The sequence below is a fragment of the Astatotilapia calliptera genome, chromosome 5, assembly GCF_964374335.1.
Source record: "Astatotilapia calliptera chromosome 5, fAstCal68.1, whole genome shotgun sequence".
NCBI classification, from domain to species: domain Eukaryota; kingdom Metazoa; phylum Chordata; class Actinopteri; order Cichliformes; family Cichlidae; genus Astatotilapia; species Astatotilapia calliptera.
The window spans coordinates 36,027,615-36,053,443 of NC_137426.1; the positions used below are offsets into that span (position 1 = coordinate 36,027,615).

At 41.9% G+C, this 25,829-nt stretch overlaps 1 protein-coding gene and 1 long non-coding RNA gene across 3 annotated transcripts; one reads left to right on the forward strand and one right to left on the reverse strand.

Annotated features, from left to right (window-relative positions):
• Positions 1–1,022: 1,022 nt before the first annotated feature.
• Positions 1,023–15,571, reverse strand: LOC145428985 (uncharacterized). Its single transcript, XR_013909347.1, has 2 exons — positions 15,444–15,571; positions 1,023–1,418 (listed from the first exon to the last, which is right to left on the reverse strand). It is a non-coding gene; the product is annotated as an uncharacterized LOC145428985 (long non-coding RNA).
• On the forward strand, positions 5,569–24,321 carry znf831 (zinc finger protein 831). Of its 2 annotated transcripts, XM_026169082.2 has the most exons (4): positions 5,569–6,219; positions 7,819–12,088; positions 14,050–14,321; positions 21,194–24,321. In XM_026169082.2, the coding sequence occupies exons 2-4, from the start codon at positions 7,867–7,869 to the stop codon at positions 22,040–22,042; spliced, it is 5,343 nt and encodes a 1,780-aa protein (XP_026024867.2). In that variant the 5' UTR covers positions 5,569–6,219; positions 7,819–7,866; the 3' UTR covers positions 22,043–24,321. The 2 variants fall into 2 exon arrangements, with proteins under 2 accessions (XP_026024867.2, XP_026024866.2); XM_026169081.2 differs by lacking the exon at positions 5,569–6,219 and having other exon boundaries at positions 7,815–12,088.
• The last annotated feature ends 1,508 nt before the right edge of the window (positions 24,322–25,829 follow it).

Genomic DNA, 25,829 nt, shown 5'->3' on the forward strand with positions numbered 1-25,829 from the left:
GTTGCATCAGAAAGTTATGGTATAGGCTTTAGATGGACTTGTGTGAGGATTCTCAAAGAAGACATTTGTGGATAGAAGCCAATGAAAAAAAAGAGTTTATATTGGGCCATTTTAAGTCTGACAGTAATCTTGCATTTCAAAGTCAGTTTGTACGGCAGAATTTCACAAATTCATCTGCAGAATTGATACATTTGAAACATAATTATTACACAAATATTTTAGGACAGTAAGACGGGGTAACAGTGACAGATGGTTTCAAGGTGTGGTCGGATTATATCAGGGATTGATCCACCCCCTAACTGTTTGCAGTGCTGATGGACAGGTTGACAGATGAGGTCAGGCAGGAGTCTCAGTGGATTATGATGTTTGCAGATGACATCATGATCTGTAGTGAGAGCAAGTGGAAGAGAGCCTGAGGAGCTGCTCTGGAGAGAAGAGGATTGAAAGTCAGTAGGAACAAGACAGAATACATGTGTATGAATGAGGGGGAGACAGATAGAAAGATGAGCATACAAAGGGTAGAGGTAGTGAAATTAGATGAGTTTAAATACCTGGTTTCTACCATTCAAAGCAACAGACAGTACACAAGAGAGGTGAAGAAGAGAGTGTAGGCAGAGACGAGTCAGTAGAGACGAGTGCCAGAGGTGATTTGGGACAGAGGAATAACAGCAAGACTGAAAGGAAATATGCACAAGATTAGCTGCTGTTATGTGTGGTTTGGAGACAGTTACACTAACAGCAGGGCAGGAGGTGTAGCTGGAGGTGGCAGAGTTGGGTATATCAGCTCAGGTTCAGGTTGAGCAGTCTGGGGGCAAAGTTAGAGAAGCAAGACGGAGACGGTTTGGACATATGCAGAGTCAGGAAGACCTGAGAAGAGTTTAATGGATGTAATGAAGGAAGACATTCAGAGACTTGGTATGAGAAAGGGAGCAACCAGAGGAGAAAATATCACTACTACCAATAGTAAAAAGAAATATTGCAAAAAAAAAAAACAAAGCAAAATTTTAAAAGCCAATCAAAAGTTATAGTTAGTACTTTTATTGCTTCTGAAGGTGCAAGTGAAGACCAGAGAGAGATGGTGAGCACGTTCATAACATGTCTGTTTCTATTCTGGGACAGGATGTTGATGTGATGCAAGTACCTGATGATCCACTCAGGCACCAGGCTGAACTGGAACACCAACACGTTTTATACAACAAGACGGGTGAGCAAGCTGTATTTCATAAGGAAGGTGAGATTCTTCCAAATTTGCAGTGAAATGAGATTTTCTGTCTCTAATTTGTGCTGGTGTGCTGGAGAGCAACATCAAAGGTGGCAACTGGATAAACTGATTAGAAAAGCAGGCTCTGTGATTGGCTGGACACTTTGAAACTGTGGTGGAGAAGAGGTCATCCATCATGGCTAATCCTGACCGCCCTCTGCATAACAACAAAAACAACAACAATAATATTATTAACACAATTCTAACACTTTTAATGCAAATACGTTCTATTTATGGGTTCAAGACTTTTTGTCAGCCATGATCCAGGAGAGGGCGCAAAAGAGCACCATCTCAGACACAAAGGGAAAGAAAAGTGTCAGTGATGGCAGCTGGTTGTGGACAAGAGTGGGACATGAGGCTGCTGTGCTTAAGCTACTGGGAAGATGAACACGTAAGTGGTTATAGGCCTGCAGCAAATCCCACCCACGTACAGATGCACACACATTAATGCTCAGTTACCACTTCCTGTAATGTGGTTCATCACTGCTAGTGCTGGCCAAAAACAAAGAGACAAAATGCACTGTAATACATTCAGATTACAGGGATGATGGTGGAAACCTGCTATGGAAAAGGTAGACTTTTTTGAATGATCCCCATCAAACACCGATGAAATAGGCAGAATACCTTGCAGTCCTTGCAGTGCGGGTACATTTTGAAGGAAGCTGATTGTTTTCTGTCATTTCTTATACCGCTCCAGTGGTGGATGCTCATATTTAACATGGCAAGAGCTTGAAATAATGAAATCGGTGCATGTATAACAAAGCTCAGAGTGAAGTCTGAGCTTCACACTGATCGAAACACTTTCTGATGGTTTTTTACTCTCTCTGTATGCTGTGAGAGGAGGTATCCCTGATATTGTCAACTCAGGCACAAAGGTCATGCTGTGAGCACAAAAGCCCCACCTACCTGCTGTTCAGATCTGCTGTTTACAACCACAAAGGCTACGTTCACACTGCAGGTCTTAAAGCTCAATTCCGATTTTTTGATCAAATCCGATTTTTTTGTCTGCTCGTTCACACTACAAATAAAATGCGACAGCAAACGCGCTCTAGTGTGAACGCTCAAAGCGGCCCGCATGCGCAAAAGAAGATGTCACACACAACGCGCTCTGTTTAGACCCAGAGCAACAGTATTGTTTGACTGATGGCCCTTAATATAAAGACTTCGGTCTTCACGTTTCCCAATTTTTGCTTTAAGTTATTTTGTTATTTACATAATAATGTAAATAACCTAATAATGATCCTTATTGCCGTTTAAGAGAGGAGCGGTGCTTCAAAGGATAGCTGTAGATTTCTGTCAGAATCTGCAGATTATACAGTACAAATAAAATGTTTACGTTGTCTTCCCAACAGTTTCACTGACATCCACACTGGATGGCCAGGAAGCGTTCGCGATGTCTTCTCGGGCGCTGATAATTGGCTTCAGTCTTGTGTCGGTGACGTAAAAGGCGGATTTAATGCGACTTGACCGTTCAAACAGCAGTCGCTTTCTAAAACATCGGATATGTATCGGATTCAGTACCACATACGAAAGTGACCCAGATCGGATTTGAAAATATCGGATTTGCGCCGTTCACACTGTCATAGCATGATCGGATATGGGTCGCATAGGGTCAAAAAATCGGATTTGATGCGCTTTCGCCTGCAGTGTGAACGTAGCCTAAGACATGGGGCTGAAAATGTCTATTTAACGTTTTGCTGCATAAGAACATTTTTTGTTACTGATGTTGTTTCTAGAAGTATTTAGTACTACTGTGGTTATGCCAACATCCACAGTGTGACTCAGCATGTGTCAGACACTCCCAAGAGCAGCTGGACGCACATGGATAAAAGTCTACATTGCACCAAACAACCATCTCTCTTAAACTATGTTGTGCGTCGGCAGCTGAGAGGCCAGCAGGAGCAGAAGGAACATGTTGTTTGTCTCTTGTCGCTGCTGACCATCAGCTGTAAAACTCGACTCAACCTTGTATCCTAGTAACCTGAGCAACACAGCCAAATAACAATTTATCAACATCATCTGCTGACTTTTTTTCAGCAGACTCCTGCACACATCCACACACTGTGATTTTGTTTCATCTGACTGGGGCTTTAAAACCATGCACTAAAACTGTGCTTCCGCCCTACAGGGCAGTGTGCAGACTGTAGAAAACATGCGTGGTAGGAGGTGTCTTGTTGCCATGTCGACACAAACCATGCTCTTAGCAGACTGGCCTCTAGTTGCCTTGGAGACCAGCTAGAGTCTGTGGCGGTGGAATGATAGAAAAACACTTTGTTTTTTAACAGCAGATGTCATCTGATAATTACACGGCTGATCCCACGTGATGACATCATGTTCAGAATAACAGCAGTAAGGATTTGACAGCAAAATTAAAGCATTTAAAGAAAGATTTTCATTAAAGGGGACATATTCTGCTAATTTCCAACTCCATCTTTCTATTCTTGGAGTCTATAAGATTCCCATTTTTAAAAAAAAGTGTCTGTCTTATAGCAGGCCTTAATGTAGTTTATATTATGTTATATATTATGAAACATGCCATTTTAGTTTCCCTCCCACTTTGTTAAGGCCAACTTTGTTCTGTTTGGCTGCTTCTTGCAAACAGAATGTTTGAGTAGCTGCTGGGCGGGGCCCAAACTGGCAACATTAGAGATGTTTTTGGTTGCTTAAATATATATTAAGATACAAATAGAGAAACTGAATATATGTGTAGTTAATAGTTTTGTGTTAACAGTGGATCGATTTGCTTGTGTGTATTCATCGTCATAGTAACAAATTCATGAAAGGCCCAACACGGCCTGTAATTAAATACATGGGCTGCATCGTCACTTTTTGTGAAACTGGCCAGTAGACTCATAAAAATCTGACGCCTGAGAACAACTTAAACATATAAAACAACATTAGTTTGCATTTTTATACTGAATTGTTTTAACTAAACCTAACCAAAGATACAGAACTGTAAAGTGAAGACAGAATGAAACAAAAGAGGACAAGTGAACAATCTTTAATAAAGGACAGGTTTGACTTATCCGATCACAGCATCCAATAGTGTTTAAACAATATAAAACCATGAATTCAAATCACATGTATTAGTCTGATCAGCTGCATCTTATTATTTAGTGGGAAGTGAATTCAGATGTTTGTGCTGTCAGCATTCACAATACAAAAAAAGGTTGTTGATATCTGGATGTTAAAAATACTACACATTACTCTGTTTTTGTTCTCACCTGTCCACATTTAGTTTGTTTTTACCCACAATTGCAAATTTCCTAGCATCTCTCTTTTACCTATGTTTTTTGTGGTTAGCCCAGTTGCAGAGCACTGGCAGAACTAGTAAATGCTTGCATGCACAGTGTGAACACATAAGCTTGCCATTAACATTTTAAGGCAATATATATATGTAAATAAATACTAATGTTAAAAAGTATAAATCATTTATTGTTAGGTCAAATGTTTGATTGGATCCAAATGATGACTGGTCCGTAGTCTGCCACTGTCATATCAGCTTTGTTAGGGAGTGTGGGCATACTGAAGGCTGTGTTAACATCTTGTTGGACTGCTCCTTTAAAATGCAGTACGTGTCCATCTCCATCATCTGGTGCCGTAGCTATGGTAACGACATTTTCTTGCTGTTAGCATAGGTACAGTAGTGTGAAGCCACCTGCATTTTGCATTTTGTCACCAACCCTGAAATTAATTATTCGAAATGCAGAAATAAATATAAATAAATAAATGTATAAAAGTGATGCATCTCAAATGAAAAATAATAGAAATTAAGGATGCATGCGTTGAGTCATACTTTTGGCATTGTTAGTCTTCCATACACATGTGGGAATTTGAAGGGTAGGTGTGTAGCCACAGGAAAAGAGCTATGATCTAATGTGTTGCTTGTTGTCTGAGTCTTTAACGATGGTAGAAATTTCACCATTAGATATTTCTCCTTGTTTTCCACTGCATTGTTTGAGAACAAACTCACCACATTCTATCTTTGCCAGTGTACTCTGGTTCAAGCTAAGGAGAGCTACTGCCAAAAATAACTCCTTGTCCTCACTATTTTCTGTCTGAAACAGATCAATACAGTCAACAATCTGTCTCTTAATATGCAGTCAGTCTCAGCAAACCAGTAACAATATATGGAGCAAACCTATGTGAGTCCAAATGGGATAAACGAACATTGCTTTACAAGCACGTGCATGTGAACTCATGTACTTCTGCACAATAATACATGCTGTCTGACGGGGGCTGTTGTTGGAGGAGGGAAATTCACTCCAACCTCTCACAACTCATCCATTTGTTCTATGCTTGAGAGAGTGAGAGCAGCACATGTGCAGCCAAGCAGCCACATCAACATTAGCTTTGCTGCACCCTTGTGTATGTGGGTGTATGAAATACGATGTGTGGGAGGAAGTAGGTGGGGGGCAGCGATCATATAAGTGAACCAGGAGTCAGGTACTGCCTCAAACTGTTGACGGTAAAGTCAGCCGCTGAAGGTAAGCTTGCCTTTGTCACTGCACTTCCTCTGTCCTAGCCCGTTGCTTTCACTTTTTTTTTTCTGTCCAACTGTGTTAGCCTCGTATCCTTCCATCTGTGCTTAGGGCCTCACCGCTCATTCACTCCCGCTGATCTCTTTCTGTATAATCTATGTTTTCAACTTGTCCTCCGGAAGTCTTTGTTTGACAGTCACACACACACACACACCCAGCCAGCCCTTCTCCTTCCCTCACTCCCCTCCTCTCTGCCTCACCACTTTCAGAGTGCATCTTCTCTCTCATTTGCATTTCTTCCGCTTCCTCGTGACAAGAAACAGTTCATGTCAAAGAGCCGTGAGAGAAGATCAGATTGGAGAGGTGCTAGATGGCAGAGCAACACGAAAGGAGCAGGTACACAGAGGATGGGCCGGTTCACTGTGAACGGCTGTTTAGACTGGATAACTATCAGTGATTGGAGTGCAAAGCGAGACGGTAAGTGACTTCTGCTTTATTGTCTTCTGCTGTTTTTTCTTCTCTCAATTGTTGCGCCTGAGTTTTGACCTAGTTAAACACACTAAGTTCTGGTTTCTGGCAGTGCTGTTCTTACCTAAACACTGTGATGGCTGGCAGCACTGTCAGATATTTCCTCTTTTCAAACTTTCATTTTATAAAGTCACATCCATAACTGGAAATGACATTTTCACTTTCCACAGACACATTTAATACGTCTTCTTTATGTCCCCATGTCGAGAGATTTTTGTGATGTTTTGTTCTTAGTGCAAGCACAGGCTGGTGTTTCAGCACAGCGCAACTTCTTCTTAAAACTAACTCGCACATCTTTAACCTCTTAACAACCATTTGGTCAGTAACAACCCATCCAGGGTTAGGGCTGGAATTTAATTTTTTTTTGACACATCATAATAAATACGGAAATATCCAAAAATTACAAGTTGTTACTCTTCAAGTTTTAAGTCGGCTGTTGCAAGCTTTTCCACTTGGTGTTCCAGATATGAGAAAGGTGGATGCTCACTAAACCCTAACCTTTATCTCTCACTTAGACTAAGCGTGCTTATAGGATGAAAGCTCCCTTCATTTCTCTTCCTACATGAAGTTGCAGCATGTGCACCATATGACATATTTACATAACGGTAAGGAAGTGAAAGCACATTACAGCAGGAGGGTCGAGCTCCATGAATAATGTTGTAAAAGTAAGACACACTCACAAGGGGCTCTTCGCTCACTCAGCCGAATGTGAGCAGAGACCAACTTTCCTCAGTTCACAGCACCAGAAAAAGTCTCTGACGTGGGCGTGCTCATGCTGTACAACCAACAAAAGAACGTGTCGAGTGCCAACTGTACTTCTGTGGGTGAATTATGCAAAATCACCATCACAGCAACAGGAAATGAAATTTTCTCACTCTAATGCACAGCTCCCCTTTGATTTGATTTGATCTGATTATTGCACCAATATGACAGTCAGTCAGGACCGAACGCTGCCACATGATACTCTGAACATCAAAGGTTTGCCTTATAATTGATGCAGACTGGTGACAGAGGTAACAGCTAATGCCAGCAGACATACTTGATTTGGCGAGATAAAAGCCCGCCCCAACACACAGACACACACACACACCACTGTGACACTACATGCGCGTATGTGCACATTTCTCTCCACGGTTTCGACTAACATTTCCACACGCAGTGCACATCTTAACCTGCCACTGAAATGAAAAAGGAGAGCTTGAAATGCCTTTGCTCCCACTGTGGATATTATTGCTCATTATCACAATGATATTACTCAGAACCAAGTGTGTTTTCATTTTTCTTTTATATTGCAAAACACATCTCCCTGGATTTTTATCAGGCAAAATCCAGACTGGATTAATTGCTTTATTAGCCATCTGTCCTGGAGAATATTGCATATCTGTCATCAGTACTGTGCTCATTTCTTGGGGCTGGTCACCAGTTAAAGAACAAAACATACTCCAAGAGTAATCACATTTTCCTCTTTAAGTGAGCTGTAGCAAAATTCCTGCCCCCTTTTAATCTAACGCAAACTGAGGTCTAATGCAAACTGTTCTTATCTTACAGGTAATTAGAGACCTGCCACTGGTACATCACGACAGCAGCAGTGTTACCATGGAGACTGGCAAGCCAGGATTGGCGAGTGCTCCAGTGCACATCAGCTCCGTCACAGCGCAGGCAGAGAAAAGGATGGATGTCCAGGCTCCCATGACGGCTGTTTACATCCACACAGTACCTGCGCTGCCCGCGCAGCCTTACCCTCAGCCGCCTGCAGCTGCTCCAGAAGCAGCCACACTCCATCTGGGCATGCCGCCGCTCTACACCAAGGAGACATTTCCCATCCTCACGCTCCATATTGCTGGTGGGTTGCAGTCTCAGCCGGGATTGAGCCTGGCAGCTGCTGCTCCCGCAGCCAAACCCAAGTCTGCAGGAAAGCACGTGTGTCCTCACTGCGGACGGGACTGCATGAAGCCCAGCGTGCTGGAGAAGCATCTGCGCTGCCACACGGGGGAGCGGCCCTACCCCTGCACCACTTGTGGAGTTTCATTTAAGACTCAGAGCAACCTCTACAAACACAGACGTACCCAGGCACATGCACGCCTTTCACTGGAGTCAGAGCAGAGCAGCTTAGACAGCATGTCTGGCTCAAGAGAGACTTGCACTTCCAGTTTGTCTCTGGAGGAATGCGTCGAAGAGCCAGGCAGCACAGAGAAGGACTCCTCACTATCTGCTGCTGAAAGCACCGGTCCAGCCAGTACTCCAAAGGTCTGCTCTGTGAAGACACAGCGCTGTGTGCAGGAAGACAACGAGCTGAGCCTCACAGTTCAAAACTCAAAACCAAATGGAAGCGAAACGGTAATAAAGGAAAGTGAAAAGCTTCCACCGAGTGTTAGTAGACACCTTCCCCTTCAGAGACAAGAGGCCACGCTGTTTTCCAAACAGTGGGAAAGCTCAGTGTCAAGAGGGAAATCGCAGAGTCACGAGAGCACAGACTCTGGCTTCAGCGAGACTAGTGACCACTATCCAAGCCCTGGCAGTGTTTTGCTCGATCACAGTATGGATTCAGTCGCAGAATCCACCAAAGAGCATCTTGAAGAACCCGCCACCAGGCGCACACCTACAGAATCAGATCACGGCAGACAGGAGTCCAAAGACTCTGCCAGGGAGCAGGAGCAGAAGGCCCTAGAGGAGCGCATATCTAAGCTGATATCAGACAATACAGCTGTTGTGGAGGACAAACAGCTGGAGAACGTGAGGCCACGCAAGACGGTTTTATCAAAGCAGGGAAGCATCGACCTTCCCATGCCATACACGTACAAGGATTCGTTTCACTTTGACATGAAATTAGGTCAGACTCAGAATGTTTTGTCACAAAGAAACAAGAAGCCAGGGATTTACAGCTCTGTGCCCACTCAGCGCTCCTCCACCATGGACCATGCCCCCTTGACTCGCAGCAATTCCCTCCCCTTCAGTGTCACCCTCCTGCAGCCCGAGAGAAGCAGCCCAACCTCCTCCAATCAGAGGGATTATGTAACGCTAGTCCGAAGGGGAAGCTCTGGCCAGATCAACCCAACAGGTTTCACGATCAAGCCTGCGAACCAGCAATCATCCACCCACCGCCCACTGGTCCGGCAGACAGCCGTAGACTGCAACCACGCAACAGACGGTCTCATCAGGAATTCATCTGTGGAGGAGGCGTGGAGCAGCAGCCTCAGTTGTGACGGGGATGGCAGTGACATTTGTGGAGAACCGAGCAACAGAAAGTTCCGGAGGAAGAAAGCGCAGAAGTTCGCCTACAACAAGTGGTACATGTACGGGGGTGGAACATTTAAAAAGCTATACAATGCTGAGAAAAGTAGCGATAACAGTGTTATCAAAGGCAGGAAATGTTCAGCAAACCCTGAGCATGAGCCTGTTCAGGGTCTGCAGAAAAGGGCACCGCTGGCAGTAACGACAACAGGTTCGACAAGCAACGGTACCACAGTTGGCCCTCCTGCCAATCTCTCCTTTGTCCCTGCTGTGGATTTTAATCTACAAACTAACTCGCTTAATTCATCCTGCCTCGCTCTCAAAGCTCCACTCAGGAGGAATCTGTCTTTGTCAGTACTGCCATTACCTTCTATCGGCTCACTGGTTAGTCACAAAACAGACTGTGTGAACAGACCAGAAGCTGGGAGACTGATGAACGAAGACAAAAAACATAGTGTTTCCACATCGCAGCTGTGCGGAGCCCATATTCCTTCAGACAGGAAAAAGCTGAGAACTGATGACAAAATAATTTGCCCTCTGCAGATGGAGACTGACCCAAACACAATGCTTGCTCATCCCACACCCTCTGTCACTCAGCAGGAAGCGAACCTCTCTTACATCAATCTTAAAAACAATCCACAACATACTCCGCTCAAAGGGCCTCTATTCAAGTCGGGCATAATCAATGCAAACACAACCTCTGTTAGCACCTCAGCAACTGCTTCTAGTCCCCCTGCTGCAAAGAACAGCTTCCTGCCCAAGTACCAACTCAAGTTACCCAATGTTGCTGAACCTGATTTAACTTTTTCACCACAAGTTGTGGATAAACCACCAGGAACTGAAGCCCACACTTTCACCTCAGTTCTGTCATCTCCTCACATCGAGCGCAGCGTGACCTCGGTCACAACGAGTGTAAAGAACTGCAAAGACCCCACAGCTTCACAGCTGGGGCTAACTTGTGATCTTAAGAAGACGAATGCTTTCAGCTCCGCGCAGGACCAGCTTGTCTCAACAGTTTGTCATGCTGCAACATCACGACTCAGTCAGAATTTGCCAGGCAGCGTAGCTGTAGTGCACAAACAATTTGCAGCAACCACAATAACCACAAGCTGCCTGCAAGATTATCAGGCAGGATTATGCAGCACTTTGATCCAGCCTTCGAAATGTACGACGTCTGCACAGCAACCCAGACCTGTTGCACCTGCTGTTTCTACACTTACCGTAACCACAGCGAGCAGTCAGACATCTGCCACTGCCGTTAAAGCTGCGTCATATGATCAGTCTAACCCTCCACTCTCTCACATACAACTCTCAGCACAATCAAACCTGCTGAATCCTGTTAGCGTACCACACGTTAGCACAAACACCCCCGTGGTGCCTTGTCACATTGTACCGTTTGACCAGGTACAGCCAGCTGCTCAGAACGTGTTCCATGTGCACACAGCAGACCTCCAGATCTGCCTCCAGATCATATCTGATGAGCAGTTAGCCCTCATCGAACCCCAGATAGAGCGTCTATCGGGTACCAGTGTCTCCCAGAGACAGGACGCTGAAGGTGGGACCTTAGAAGGTGTCCAAAGCAAAACTCTGGGCTCTTTTGCTGCTGAAAGCAACAGTGAGGCAAAAGAGAGTGCACAACCCAGACAACAAATGGACAAAAATGAGTCTTTCCCTGCACTTACCACTGAGAGAATAATGACTTCTGTGCCTTTGCAATTTGGGAAAGCAGAGCCAAGTTCCCACCTGGCTCAGCAAAGCACTTCCACTCAGGCTGCAGCATCAGCTGAATCTCTCCCTCCGCCACTACACCCACACAAAAACAGTCATGTAAACATGGTCACAGAGACTCAGAGCACTGCGGGTGATGTAATGTCAACTTCTGCTCTGCTTGGAGGTGTAAAGTCAGGAAGACGACAAACTTCAGTGGAGGAACAGACTCTCTCTCTGAACCGCTGTGCTGAGGAGCAGGTTTTGCTGGACCGGAGGGTCAGCCAAGGTGCAACCGTCTTGCAAGCTCTCTCTGGCCAACACAAGCTCAGCAGGAGCTCTCCCTGTTCCAGCACAGAAAATCACAATAACTTGAAAAGTGAACTGCTGTGCAAAGAAGGCCAACATAAGCTTAATAATCAGGGCGACTCATGTAATGTCAGCATAATGAAAACTAAGGGCAAGGCCTCCGAATACAAAGGAAGCAGGTTAGAAAGTGGAGAGCACTGCAGCCATTCTCCCTCTCCTGCATGCTCTGATAAACATTCTGGGTCGGTCTCTTCACTTTCTGTCAATAAAAGCAAAGCTGTGGGACAGCCAAACCCACAAGCATCCATCTACTGCAGTAATCAAGTGGAGCCCACAATATCTGAGACTTTGAATCCATCCAAAGATACAAACATGGGATGTGACAGAGTCGGATCTGTAGGTGATTCCAAAACTTTATTGGAAATCACCCCTCATGGATCACAGGATGTAATCAGCTCACGCCACTCAGAAAAAAGACCGACTCACTTTGCTTCAGCGTCCTCGAACATCCAGGTGGACAGATGCAAAGACAACACATCTGTGTGTGCAAGTATTCAGAGCCAGACAGCAGGTACAATTCACTATTTAAATGTATTACGTAACATATATGTTATTATTGCTTCCTACAGTGCAGTTTAAGAATATGACATCATTTTTGGCTCCGTACTGCAGTACAGTGGATTTAAATACAACATGGAATGAGAAAGGAGTGCCTGCTGTCCCCAAACTGCACCTGTCCCTATCTCTTTAAAGTCAACTTAAAGTAATGTGCTGACACTGACATGTCAGTCAATATTAAATTCAAAATATAGGTTAGCTGACAGACATACACTCAGCAAATGATAAACATCTGGCATTAGGATACAGTATAACTAGTATCTTTTATTTGACAGTCATATTTAATTAAGATTCTGTTAAAATATTCCACTTCCTTCTGTTATGTATCGTCATACATAGTCTTAAACTGACAAATTGTTTTAAAACAAGGTGAACTGATACGGTGAAATACAAATACTAGAACATACGCATGCTTTATTGCAGTTTTTGCATTTTTTCTCTTTCAACACTAGGTGGCACTAAAGATTCACAGATTTGCAATATGGAGCTCTGGTCTGTGCTCGCACAATTACCCAAACCTACAACTTACTGGGAATCAAATGTTTAGGCGAGCAGGGATTTGAATTGTAGGGAAAACAATCCAGTGGAGTTTCATCTGGAAATGTTTCTGTAGCAGAACTCGATATGGCTTCAGTTTTTGATCATCTTTGTCCTTTTCCGCTGTGACGTGTGGGCTGTTCTCAGGCTTTCATGCAGAACTCGTGTGTGTCCCACAGTGTTTGAAAGTGTCATTTGATCACCATCGCAGCATTGATCACATACTTTCACGCTTTTTAAATGAAAGGACTGAGGGATTTCAGACAGCTACAGGGTTAAAGGTCACCCCAGAGAGCAGAGGATAAACAAAATGCCTGCCACTCATTGACCTCCAGCTACTGCCTCCTGGGTAAAGGGGTTTGTACCTGTCCTGTATCGCTGACACAGAGGTTCAGACACATGGTAGCTGTCTGCATCTGTTTACCGCTAATAGGATTTTCCTGTAGTTTGTTATCATCTCTACCAGGCTAGTGGCACTGATAAAAAAGGTAGCTGTGGACCACAGAGCTTGCCAGGTTAAAAACATTTTCATTTCAATTGTAGTCATATCCTCAAATGCATATAACAGATGTGCACATTTATCTGTGTGTGGCACAAGAATGGGCACGCCCACTGGAAAAAAATCTTTTTATCGCCCAGTGAATTCTTGTTTTATTGCTTTTACTTAGCTGGAATAAAGAGCTTTGGTTTCCACATTTATGCTTCTTCTCACATCGTAAAATCTCAGGTGCCCTTATGAACCAGCTTTCACTTGCTGTAACCCTTCCTCTCCCCCTTCATGTTGAACAGGGACCTCTTTATGTTCACCTGGTTTTATATAAAAGTTGTTTTTTAATAAAAAATCTGTTAATGTGGCTGATTCGCATGCAGCCAGAACAGTATCTGCAAATTAGGTTCCTTCTGACGTGTCGAAGAAGAATGTTTGAGAATGTTTTGTTGTGCATTTCTTGTGTAGTATAAGTAAAAGGGAACAAATCGTTCCAAGCAGTATCCCATTCAAAGTTTATCCTGATGTAACTCAGGCTGTAGCAGACTCATGTTGTTATCCTCCAGAATTCTTGCCTCTTTAGTATAAAATCCCACTGTTGTTTACTGCCTCACCACTGTAGATACATACTTTGTCTAACCGACCCATCTGAAGCCTCATGTGTGCTCCAGATAAACTTAAATACCTACCAGAAGGAAGATCAGAGTAAAAGCTTCTTTCAACAACCAGCATGAATAATATGAAGAATTACAGTGAACGCAATCCGCTTCAGTGTTCATGTGTGGCTGACTACTGCTTGAAAAAAATGCAGAATGACTGATAAGCAGTAAAACTGTGGATTCAGTTCCTAAAGAAAACAACTGCTTTTTCATTTGTTTTTCTTCCTGGAGGGCTTATGGAGGGAGCCTCCCTGGCGAGGTGTGCAGCCCAGAAGGAGCTGCAGATGCAGGAACATGTAAGGACTCCCGGGCAGCCAGACAGCACAGACTGGAAGCAGAAGCAGAGCCAAGGGGCTGAAGAGAAAAACCACCAATGCCTGGGAGAGCGAGGTGACAGTGGGGTGACGGGAGAGGAGGAGGAGAACAGAGGAATCAAAGCAGACAAAGCTCCAGGACTGTGGGCCGAGTCAGACTGCAGATCCACAGTTTTATCAAAGGCAGAGGTGAGAGAGAGTGCATCTAATCAGGATCCGTGTTTACTATACAGTTCTTTTTTTCATGTGGTCTTAGTGTTTACAACACACATGCTGATTTACAAGAACAATTACAACACAACAAAAGCAAAGCCTCAGAGCCGCTTAACCCCCAACATCCAAGTTTTATATAAAATTTACAGTTTTCCGAAAATGAAACGCTAATAAATAATAAATAATAACCTCTCACGCTAATAAATGCATGAGAGGTTATTGAAATGTACCGTACTCTTGCTTCTAAAAAACGTACCTGATGACCTGCATTTTGGGAACTGAATGTTTAAGAGTTTACATATAAAAGACTTGTATCTGCAAAGGAAATAAAAACTATCAAACTCAAACTCAGGAGAATTTGAATGTTTAGACTTCTAAAGTTGAGTCAGTTTTATTGGATTAGTTAATTAATTCAAGCTCTTAGTAAAAAAGCCAAGCTGGAAAATAGAAAAATGAAAAACACAAAAGTATAAAACCACGTAACACAAGACAGAGAGAGGAAGCAGGAAGTTACAGTTAGAGATGGTAAACAGCACAACTATCACTAACCTTTCTCTCCAGCCGTCACCAGCATGCACAATGAGTTAGGAAAATAAGATGACAAGGATCAAATCAGAATTTAACAGTCCTGGAGTTGACCCCACTGTATTCTCTCTAATTTGCACTTTGCTGCAAGGTTATTAAGCTTTTAACATCTCTCATTTCAAATGTAGAGTCAGGATTAGGATTTAGTTTTAAAGACCCTCAGTCTGTTTGGAACACCCGGCTGAAAAATCTGGAATTGCAGAAATTCCAAAACAAATCATCAGACTTTATTTAAATACAGAGTCTTATTCTTCAAACATGTCCTGTTTAACACGTGGCTAAAACAAAAGCCTAATGCTAGAACCGTTGAGGTAAGAGGTTAACTAAACGTATCCCCAGGAGCTCATCTCTCTGGCTTTAGCTACACTGGTTTTAGTCCCTTTAGACAGAATAATGAAAACACCATGACTTGGATTATTAGTCTCATTACATTAGTCTATGCAAAACTCTTATAGGGTAGGTACAATATTGATAAATCATAGCACTGATAATGATATAATCAGTTTATCATACCTGTTCTATCGCCTCCTCAGCCACTGTAGAGCTGGTTCTAAATCCATCAGCTGCTGAGGCTGCACTTCTGCAGTAGCCTTGTTACTTCCTCAGACAGGGGCAGTGGTTAAAGGCTCATGGAGCTGGCTTCTCTAATATTTCAAGATGGGCTGTTTTAAAATTTGTTGTTGTATCACTGCTTTTCTTTGTGAGGATAAATGATGAAGAAGACCATGTAAGGAATGTTGTCACTGACATAATAGAAATGGGATGTTTTTAGTTTATAAGATTTACATACACACATGTGCAGTAACGCGTTACTGTAATGTTTTTCAAGTAACAAGTAAAGTAAGGGGTTACTTTGCAAAAAAAAAGTAATTAGATTACTGTTACTTTCCCATAAGCACGCTACGTTACTAAACCGTGATTTTTTTGGCAAGAGTGTCTCATGACAATGACGTACGAGCGTGCGACGTCCGTGGCAGCAACAGACGTGTGCAGATCAACGATGGATAATATGGTGTGCAGGAGAGAGTACGACCGTGCAGCGTTTAAAGCTTGGAAGTACTCACATTACTTTAAGTTTGAGTCTGTAAAAAGTGCCAAAAACATTAGTGTCTGCTGTTCACTCTGCGTGGGAAGAAAACTTCTTTCTACAGTGAAAACTTAAACTTCAAGTCTGAGCGAGCACCGAGCACGCTGCCACGGGAATGTGACATTCACTGAGAAACCCCCGGATCCTCCCACTGACATGAACGCTGTGGCACCGGGCAAACCTCCACCCGCCCCACTCCTGCTAAACAGGTGAAAATAGATTTAAGAGCGACAGGACTCAGTGCTGCTGAATCTTTTATTTATTTTTTGCTGTTTTACTTGCATCTATTTGAAAGAGTGTAAACACAGAACTTTATTTTATTTTATAAGCTGGAATCTGCAGGAAATAGGTTTAAATGTTAATGAATTTCTTCTTGCATATAATTAAATTTTTTGTTGATGCAATGCGCATGAAGTTAAAAGATTAAAACTAATAAAACAAGTTTTAAAAACAGACTTTTTCATTTGATTCAGTTTTATATGATGGATTATGCAGAAAAAATTGAATTGGGCTGAAAGGTCTGCTGCTTTATTACTTATTCAGTTTGTGTATCAAGTTTTAAAAAAGTAACTAAGTAATTACTTGCTTTTGAAAATAAGTAATCCGTAAAGTAACGGAATTACTTTTTGGAGAAGTAACCAGTATTTAGTAACTAATTACTTTTTTCGAGTAACTTCACTAACAGTGCTCCTATTTGTGTGACCTCATTATTTAATGTTTAATACGACAGTTCACCATTGTTATATACAGAGATGGGCAGTAACGCGTTACTTGTAACGCGTTATTATAATCTGATTACTTTTTTCAGGTAACGAGTAAAGTAAGGGATTACTATTGCAAAAAAGGTAATTAGATTACGTTACTTTCCCGTAGGAACGCTGCGTTACTGCGTTACTAAAACCGTGATTTTTTTTTGCAAGAATGTCTCATGACAGTGACGTAAGCGAGTGCGCCGTTAGTGACAACAGCTGTGTGCAGATCAACAGTGGATCACATATCGAGTGCAGGAGAGAGTATGAGCGTGCAGCGTTTAAAGCGTGGATGTACTGACCTTACTTTGAGTTTGATTCCATAAAAAGTGACAAAAACATTAGCGTCCATCGTGCGTGGGAAGAAAACTTCTTTTTACAGCGAAAAAAAACCCTAAACTTCCGAGCAAGCACCGAGTGTGCAACGACGTGTTGGGAAACTCACAGAGAAACTCGCGGATTCTTCCACTGACCGCGGCACACCTGCACCAGGGTAAACCTCCGCCTACCCAACTCCTGCTTTACAGGTGAAAATAGAGCAACAGGACCGCTGAGTCTTTGACTTTATTTATTTTCTGCTGTGTTTTACTTGCATCTATTTGAAAGAGTGAGTGTAAACACAAAAAATATTTTATTTTATGTGCTGGAATGTGCAGAAAATAGGTTTAAATGTTAAACTCATTTATTCAAGTCAGAGAATGTTGCATATAATTAAATGTTTTGCTTGATGCATAAAGTTAAAAGATTAAAACTGATAAAACAAGTTTAAAAAAAGAGATTTTTCCATCTGATTACATTTTGTATGATGGATTATGCAGAAAAAGTAGAATTGGGCTGAAAGATCTATCACTTTATCACCTCGTCAGGTTGTAAATCGTGTTTTTAAAAAGTAACTAAGTAACTAAGTAATGAATTACTCTTGAAAATAAGTAATCAGTAAAGTAACGGGATTACTTTTGGGGGGAGTAATCGGTAATTAGTTACTGATTACTTTTTTCAAGTAACTTGACCAACACTGGTTATATATATGTGGGTAATCTGCAAAGGCAAACAGCCTTTCCCACATTGACTCAGACACATGAACAAAGCTTGTTCTTGTTCTGTACCAAACATTATTTTGGATACTTATTTATTTACTTATTATTGCTGTATTCTTATTTTACCAAAGAGCGTGAGGTAGGTGATTCTTCCTCTGCTGTTTGAATATAAACCCTCTCAAAACAAAGTCACCTCCCAAATCTACACACTAAAAACACTCACACTGTGCACAATCCTTTCCAATCCAGCAGTCTTTTGCAATACTTTTTACCATTTTAATTTATTCTTTATCTACTAAAGTTTGCCACAAATCCCTGGTGCAATAAGGCCGTCCTTATTTGGGGATCATATAAAAGCAGGTTTGAGGCACACTGGGTTGTTACATCACATGATTGTTTTTCATTTTTTAACACATTTACCAAACAAAGCACAACAGCCAAGCCAGAATTTGTGTTCTTTCATTCTTATGAAATATTTGCAGCACCATAAATATAAAACCTCCCAAGATGTGTCACAACACAGAAGAGAGTGGTGCAAGAAAAAAAAGATTTATAAATATACTGAACAAAAAAGTGTATACTACCAAGCCACACACAGGGGCAAATATTTTGTGAGAATTTATGGGGCATTTGCACTTGAAGCAACAGCAATAAATTCAATTCCGCAGTATGTTAATACTAGAATTAGGCAGCTGACAGCAATTACAAGAGATTTTTATGGCAGTAATACTTCTTCTGGATTTCGAACTTCAAGTCTTATTATAAAGAAGAGTCTTTGTCACAGCAGGTCTCTATCAAATTCAATAGTATTTAGAAGTGGGTCACATCAACCTTTATGCAAAATGTCAACAAGATCCACCATTTTCATTCAATTAAGTTTCAGTTCAAATGTATTTGTACAGGGTCGAATCACAACGACAGTCATCTCACTTCACATTCCTTGTCTATGTAAAAAGCAATGCACGGTATTCTTTAGCAATTAGGTTGTTCACTCCTCATTTGTATTAAGTTGGCTCCAGGCAATACAATTACAAATCAAAGTGTGTTGGTATCAGTGAATGTTGAGTGCAGTAATGTTGATACAGATGTTCCAGAAAGTGTTACAGCTACATGTCCAGCATGTGGTGCAAAGGGTGTTGGGGATTTATGAATTATCAGTGTCGTCTTTTGGCTAGCTTATTATTCCAGCTAGATATCTGATGACCAGGAGGGTGTATGCATTGATGGCTTCTCAGCATCTCCCTTGCCTTCTGGAGGAATTTGGCTGTGGCTGCCCTTTTTGCATGTTTGCCATGGTCTAAGGAGCTTGGAAAGAAAAGCATCTGGAATTCTTTAAGCTTCCTTCAAGACATTTCACCTTGAATCCGAAAAGCTTCTTCCCTATGGGAGTGTCCCCAAGTGAACCCATTGTGAAACCTAGCCCAACATGTGACTTACTGAGGTCAAATAGCCCAGGATGTGAGTGGGTGCTAAGGCGGCTGGTGTAAATCTGGGACTCTCCACCAATTGCTCTTAGAACTGAAGAAGCTTCAAGGAAACTTGAAGAAGTCCAGGCACTTCTCTTTCCAAGCTCCTTAGACTATGATGACCTGGATGACTGAGAACCTTCACAGACACGTTCGCCATGATTCTTATTGGTCTGTGGAATACCCAGGTACTTGTAGCTTTCCTGTATCTTGGCTATTCTACCTTCTGACATTCAGTCTAGATCTTTCCTCTTTTTGCAACCATTTGGCCACACTTATCCAATCACAATGACATGTCTATGTCCTTGCTGTAAATCTTGGTGAGGTGGATCAGTCAGTTGATGTGTTGCTTGTGCCTGGCATACAGCTTGATATCCAGCAGGGACAGGATGTGGCTGATGGTCGGTCCACTCCTGAATCTATATCTGTATCCACTGGTAGTGAGGAACTGGTTCAGGGGGTCGATCCATATCCTGAACAGCAGTACAGACTCTCCATCGCGTGGGTATATTCTGCACTTGGTGATGACTTGTGCGACTGTCTTGGAGCTGGCCTCTCTAGTGTTCCACAATCCCACTGAGTTCCCAATGAATGTTTTCAGTGCACTATTAGCCACGTCCAGTATCCATGTTCGGAGCATTGAGTTAAAGACTTTCTTCTAGTCAGTCCATGTGGTGCTCAGGTTGGTCTGCTGGTCTTAAAGTTCTGGTGTGCAGCTCTATCCACCGGTAGTTGGTGCTTTGACTCTCTGGTGTTATTTCCAATGCCCTTCTGAGCTATGCTTATGCACTCACCCATGTGCGCACTCCGGTTGGTTGTTATGATGCCTGAGAGGAGCTTCCATGTTGTGCAGAGGAAGTTAATCTGTCCGTAGTTTGATGGTGTCTTGTGTTGATCCTATGTGATCAGAATTGTTCTGGCCCATGTTAGCCAGTCTGGATGAGTACTTGCTGTTATCAGCCCATTTATTTGTGCTGCCAGGTAATCATAGAGTGCTGTTAGCGTGTTCAGCCAGAATGGATCGTGTCAGATCCTAGCGCTGTCCACCTCTTCATTGTATGTCTGCCTTTGTGATGTTAACTGGTTCTTGGCATTGCCATCTTGGCCTTTGTTTGTCCAGTTATGGCCATCATGTTGTACTTATTCATCCAGGACCTCTCACTCACAACACCCTACTGCACCTCAGTTGGGTGGAGCGTTCTCTATATGCATTCTTTATTTTTATACCCAAGTGTTCCTGGGATTACTGCGGCAGTACCACTACAAGCTCAGTGGTTTGAGTGATAATGGTAATGGGGGTGGTATATCCAGAGAAGATCAATATCCAAACACTGCTGGGTCATAAAAATTGAAATTAAAAATTGCTGTAAATACTTAATACACTGGCAGGATACTAGACTAGCCCATGTCGACAACTGGATTTTCCTGTAAGATCATTTTACGACAGTTGTGTGTGTGCATGACCATGGTAGTTGTTTATGTACATGCTTCTCTGTCCAAGTTTGAATAAATTTTGAAGTTTGAATAAATGTTATGAGCTACAGAATCAAAATTAATTGAAGTTATATTCCTGTATTTTATTAAATAATTAAAAAAAAATCATGTGTATATAGACATGTTTTTAAATTTCTGAATGTGTTATAAGTTGTGGTCAGTTGACTGAAGTGGTTAAAATGAATAAATACATTTGGGTAGGCTGTGCTGAACAAAAGAACTCTTGGAATTGAACCAGCACTTATATTGTGCTTTTGTAGTCTGACTGATGACTCAAACTGCTGTCTTTGAGGGGTGAGTATGCATGAGGTCTATGCAGTATTTGGGTAATCCAGAAAGATAATGAGAGGGTTCAGTGGCTATAAAATGATTCCATTGTTTTGATGGTATAGTGGTAATAACACTCCTCATATTTTTCTCTCATTAAAAGGAAGAAGATCAAAAGGTCAAGAATGATTCTTTTAAAAACCCTTGGCCACCCGAGGAACACCTTCAGCATGTTTCCCAGATGCACTCAGGAATGTCTGAATACCCCCAACTGAGCTGTCAGCAAGCGTTGAATACATCGAGTAATCTCAACATACCTGCGTGCAGCATTCAGACGACCCTTTTCACTTCTCCAAAACTCCCTCTGGAAATTAACCACTCGTATCACTCGCAACACAACTGGCAAAGCGGTGTCACTCATAACCAACCAACACAGGTCTTACCTGAATTCAATTCAAGTCGACATATCAGTGCAGGAGCTCAGTTATCACAAACACAACATATTTTTTCAAGAACTGAGCCCACTATTCAACAAACTTTCTCAGTCCCAGACCAAAAGCAAACCAGCGTCAGTCTGACCATTCAACAAGGAAATAGCACTGCAGGTAACAGCAGCACAACAATAAGCAGCTGTAAGAAGTTCAACTTAACAGGTCACCAAAACTCTAATGTTGGGACATTACCCTCCACACATGCCGATCAAGTTTCTCAAGCCTGTAGAGTTGTTACTGGAGCTAGAGGAGACATCCAACCATCAAAGATGTATCACGATACTGGGTCTCCATGCAAGCCATTTCTATACGCTGACGAGAAGCATGACACTACAGCCAGTGACTCTGGAAGAGCTGACATTACCAGCAAATATCATTCTTTTTACTTGGCTGGCCCACTTCATGGCTACCAGTCTGCTGAGTGTCTGAACAGTGGAGTGAGGCCTGTGCAGAGCTGCCAGGAGTATACAGAAGACACGAGCAGCAGTGACGATGAAGGAAAGCTTATCATTGAACTTTAACAGACAGTAAAGCATACATAGAGTCTATTATTTTAATTTTATTTGCTGTAGATATTTGTTCAGAGGTTAAGTTGCTCAGGAGGCAGAAGTAATGTCAGTGACTGGGTTAACTCAGTGGCAGAGCTTTGTTTAATTAAAAGTCACGATATTTCAATATGGGGCCATACATCAAGGTAAAGTAATGCTACAGTCCTGTAATTTTGTACCACTCTCTTAATTTGACTGAACAGGAAGTTCAATCACAGTATCTAACATATGGCGCAATAGCACAGATTTGTGTTTAGCTTTGTTGTCACTTTATTAATACAGAGTAACAACTGAGATAGTCATCGTTGATTCATGTGAAAACACTGACAGTCTAGAATAACTGGAGTTCTTCCTCCTCTTTCCCACTCTGCCAACAGCAGAACACATGTAGCGACATGCTTGCAAGCCTGCAATGCCATTAACAGGCCTCCAGGCTTGCTTGGAAATCTTACAGTTGATATAAAAGTAGGGGAGTGTTCAAACGCAACAAACAAGACGAAGCTTCAAACTCTCTTCTTCACAGTAAGGCTTTCTTTTTGCACAGAGAGTGAACTCTGAGCTTCTGGCTTTTCCAGCACTCAAACAAACCTGAGGTGCAGGTCATACTATAAGAGGTTATTCATTAGACTTGCATGAATGTAATGAATTGGTCCTTAATGTGTTTTGTTGCCTCAGCTTCAAACCCTCCACATAGGAATCCCCAAAGTGTCCATTGCACTCATGTTCACTCGTATGACAATTATTTTCCTCACCTCAGACAGGTGAGCTATTAGAAACACTTTTTACAGTTAAATCAGCTCTTTTGTAGCATCTGCCCTCAGTTTGAGCTCCTGAGCTCTGTCATAGCTGCTGGAACATTTTTTCAAGCTCAGTGAAAGTCTGACCTGTTTAAAGTCCAAAAATATTTCCATAGTATTTGGAACTGCCAATACACAACCTTGCATTTTCTTAACCACTTATCTGGTTCCTGATGGTGGGAAACTGGAGTCTGTGTGAGTTGTGATAGGCCAAGAGGTAGGGTAATCCGTGGAAAGGTCATCAGGCTATCACAGGAATAACACACAGAGACCAGCATTCACATCCACACCTACAGCCAATTCAGAATTACCAGTTAACCTAAGATGCACGTCTTTGGCCTGTCAGAGGAAGCCAGAGTAACCATGAAAGCAAACTCCACATAGAAAGGCACCAGCTGGCCAGTGGATTTAATCCAGGACCTTCTTGTTGTGAGGCAACATTGTTAACCACTGCACCATTGTGTGACAATTATGACAATTGTTACATCATTGTTGTGCACGTGATGTTTTTTACAGAAAGACAAATTAGTAGCAATAACAAGACATTTTCTGATACAAGAAGTTGCTGTAGGTGGATACATTAATAACTAAAAATGCTTTTGCAAACAACATTAATCATTTATTAAGTTGCAAGACTTCAAACCCAGGCTTAAGTACACCAAAACACCAAAGCTAATTAAAATGACCAAAACCATTTTGTCTGCCTCTCGGGGGTACACTGTACCAGTACAGTCGAACCTAGCGCTGTCATTGCTAATGCCACTCGATAGTTGAAAGTTCTCAACTATCACTCAGTTTGCTTAACCCAGCCACTGAGTTTTCTTCTGCCTCTGAGAAATGTTGTGCGACTTCCATTCTGCTCTCTCACACATGCACATATACACAGACACACAAACAAACTTTGCCATAATTAGTGTCTACCTTCCCACAATGACTCTCTCTGATAAATTGCACTTTGTAACTTTCCCAGACAACACCTGCTTGTGTGAATCATGTACACATGCTGCCAAGTATCTATTAAGTTGATCTCTGCTGTCAATCAGCTCACCCAGGTAAAACAGACACTGGCTGCAGGGCCGTGACCCTTTTCCTAGTCTGGGTTTTGTAATGAATCAGCATCTACAATAAGGCACCTGGGACAGGAAGTGTGCATGTGTGCATGTGTGTAACATTTTTGTAGATAAATCTGCACTCGGCTGCACGCTGACTCGCTTGTCACTCGTCAGCCCGTTAATAATAAAAACCCCCTTTTGCACCTGACGGAGGGAACATTGTGTTCAGTTGTGTTTCCTGTTTGGTTTGACACAAAGGAAAGCTATCCTTGTTCGTGTTTCAAGCAGATTTCTCAATGTGTTTTCATTTTCTAATTTTATATTCTTGTTTCATCTCCAATTATTTGCATATTGTTTGATGATTTCAATTATTTGAAAAAAGTAAATGAAACTTTACCCCAAATACTTCTCCTGTTTTCACTGCGTGCTCTCTCTAGCCTGAGCTGCATCAGGCCAGTCATTTTTTTCTTTGTAATTATATCGAGCATATAACTGTCACACTCAGACACACGTGTTAGCACATTATTATCAAATTAAATCTTCATGTATTAGCTTGTTAATTCATGTTAACAGTTGCTAGTTTATGCATCCAGCATATCAGCAGTCTTCTTTCTTGGAAACTTCTAGTTCCAGAGGTAATAATGTAATGTCACTCACTTTTATTTTTTCCCAATAAATCATGATTGTCCTATAATTCAAGTGTTGCAGACAGCTGTAAACACTTCGGTTCTTGGCAACTATCGCAGTCAGAAAAATGTGAAACAGCATGGTAGCAAATTAAACAAAAACTGTGATTCAAAACTGATCCACCATCCAAAGACGAACTGATTTAAAGATGCTGTGTTGTGCTTTTTGCATCTTCCCCGTCCCTCAGTCATGCAGCTATTTTGTTCATGTAAATGGTCCCCCTTATGAAAGATTGGTCAGGCTTCTTTTTTAATGCACAATCGGCACCAGCCATTTCAACACTAATGCTGATCCAGTAACGGCACAGATAGCACATAGGACACTTTACCGATGGAGCTGCACAAGTAAACCTGTGTAAGAAGCAGGGCAACGAGCATGAAACATATTCTAACAAAACATTAACAGAAGCTGAAGCTTGCTTAAAGCAGTATGATCTCAGGGTGCATGAGGTGAGAAAGTTAACCTCGTGAATTATTTCTTAATTTTTAGTTATTGTTTAGTTACAGTCAACAAAGACACAGTGAATATTACACTGAACCACAATCAGTCGTTTTCAGCTCCTCACTAATGTGAGTTGTCACACACCATCACAATCTCACCATAAATCATTTGTTAGAGCTGCTGCTTGTCAGTTGAGTCCTGAAGTCTACCATGGACGTTCCTGCTTATCTACGACATCATTCAACACCTTAACCAGAAGGGCATTCTCAGATCTCTACTTTGAATTTCTTTGAGTACAATAAGAAATGGGAACTTCTGCAGTGGAAGATTGAAAAACAATTTAGCTAACTGTTAAGATGGCTGTTGACAGTTAAACTGTACAAATAAACAATAAATAAATATGATACATTTCAATTAATAATTTTAAAAAATTGTTTAGCTTGTTCATCAGAGTGTCTTTAACTAAAATAATAGACTGGCTACACATCTGGAAGGTGTGCTAATCATGCATTAACATTGCTGCTTTTGAAATGTGACATTTCATACTGCAGCAATAATAATAATAGCAATTAAAAATACGAGCAGTAATCAATCCGTTGAGATGTGCTGCATGCTGCAGCTGAGGGACTAATCAGACTGTTGGACATATACAGGGAGTGCAGAATTATTAGGCAAATGAGTATTTTGTCCACATCATCCTCTTCATGCATGTTGTCTTACTCCAAGCTGAATAGGCTCGAAAGCCTACTACCAATTAAGCATATTAGGTGATGTGCATCTCTG

Coding starts and splice junctions, on each gene's coding strand:
- znf831 (XM_026169082.2), top strand. CDS start 7,867: ATGGAGACTGGCAAGCCAGGATTGGCGAGTGCTCCAGTGCACATCAGC. Junction 12,089..14,049: donor TATTCAGAGCCAGACAGCAG/GTACAATTCACT, acceptor TTCTTCCTGGAG/GGCTTATGGAGGGAGCCTCC. Junction 14,322..21,193: donor CAGTTTTATCAAAGGCAGAG/GTGAGAGAGAGT, acceptor TCTCATTAAAAG/GAAGAAGATCAAAAGGTCAA.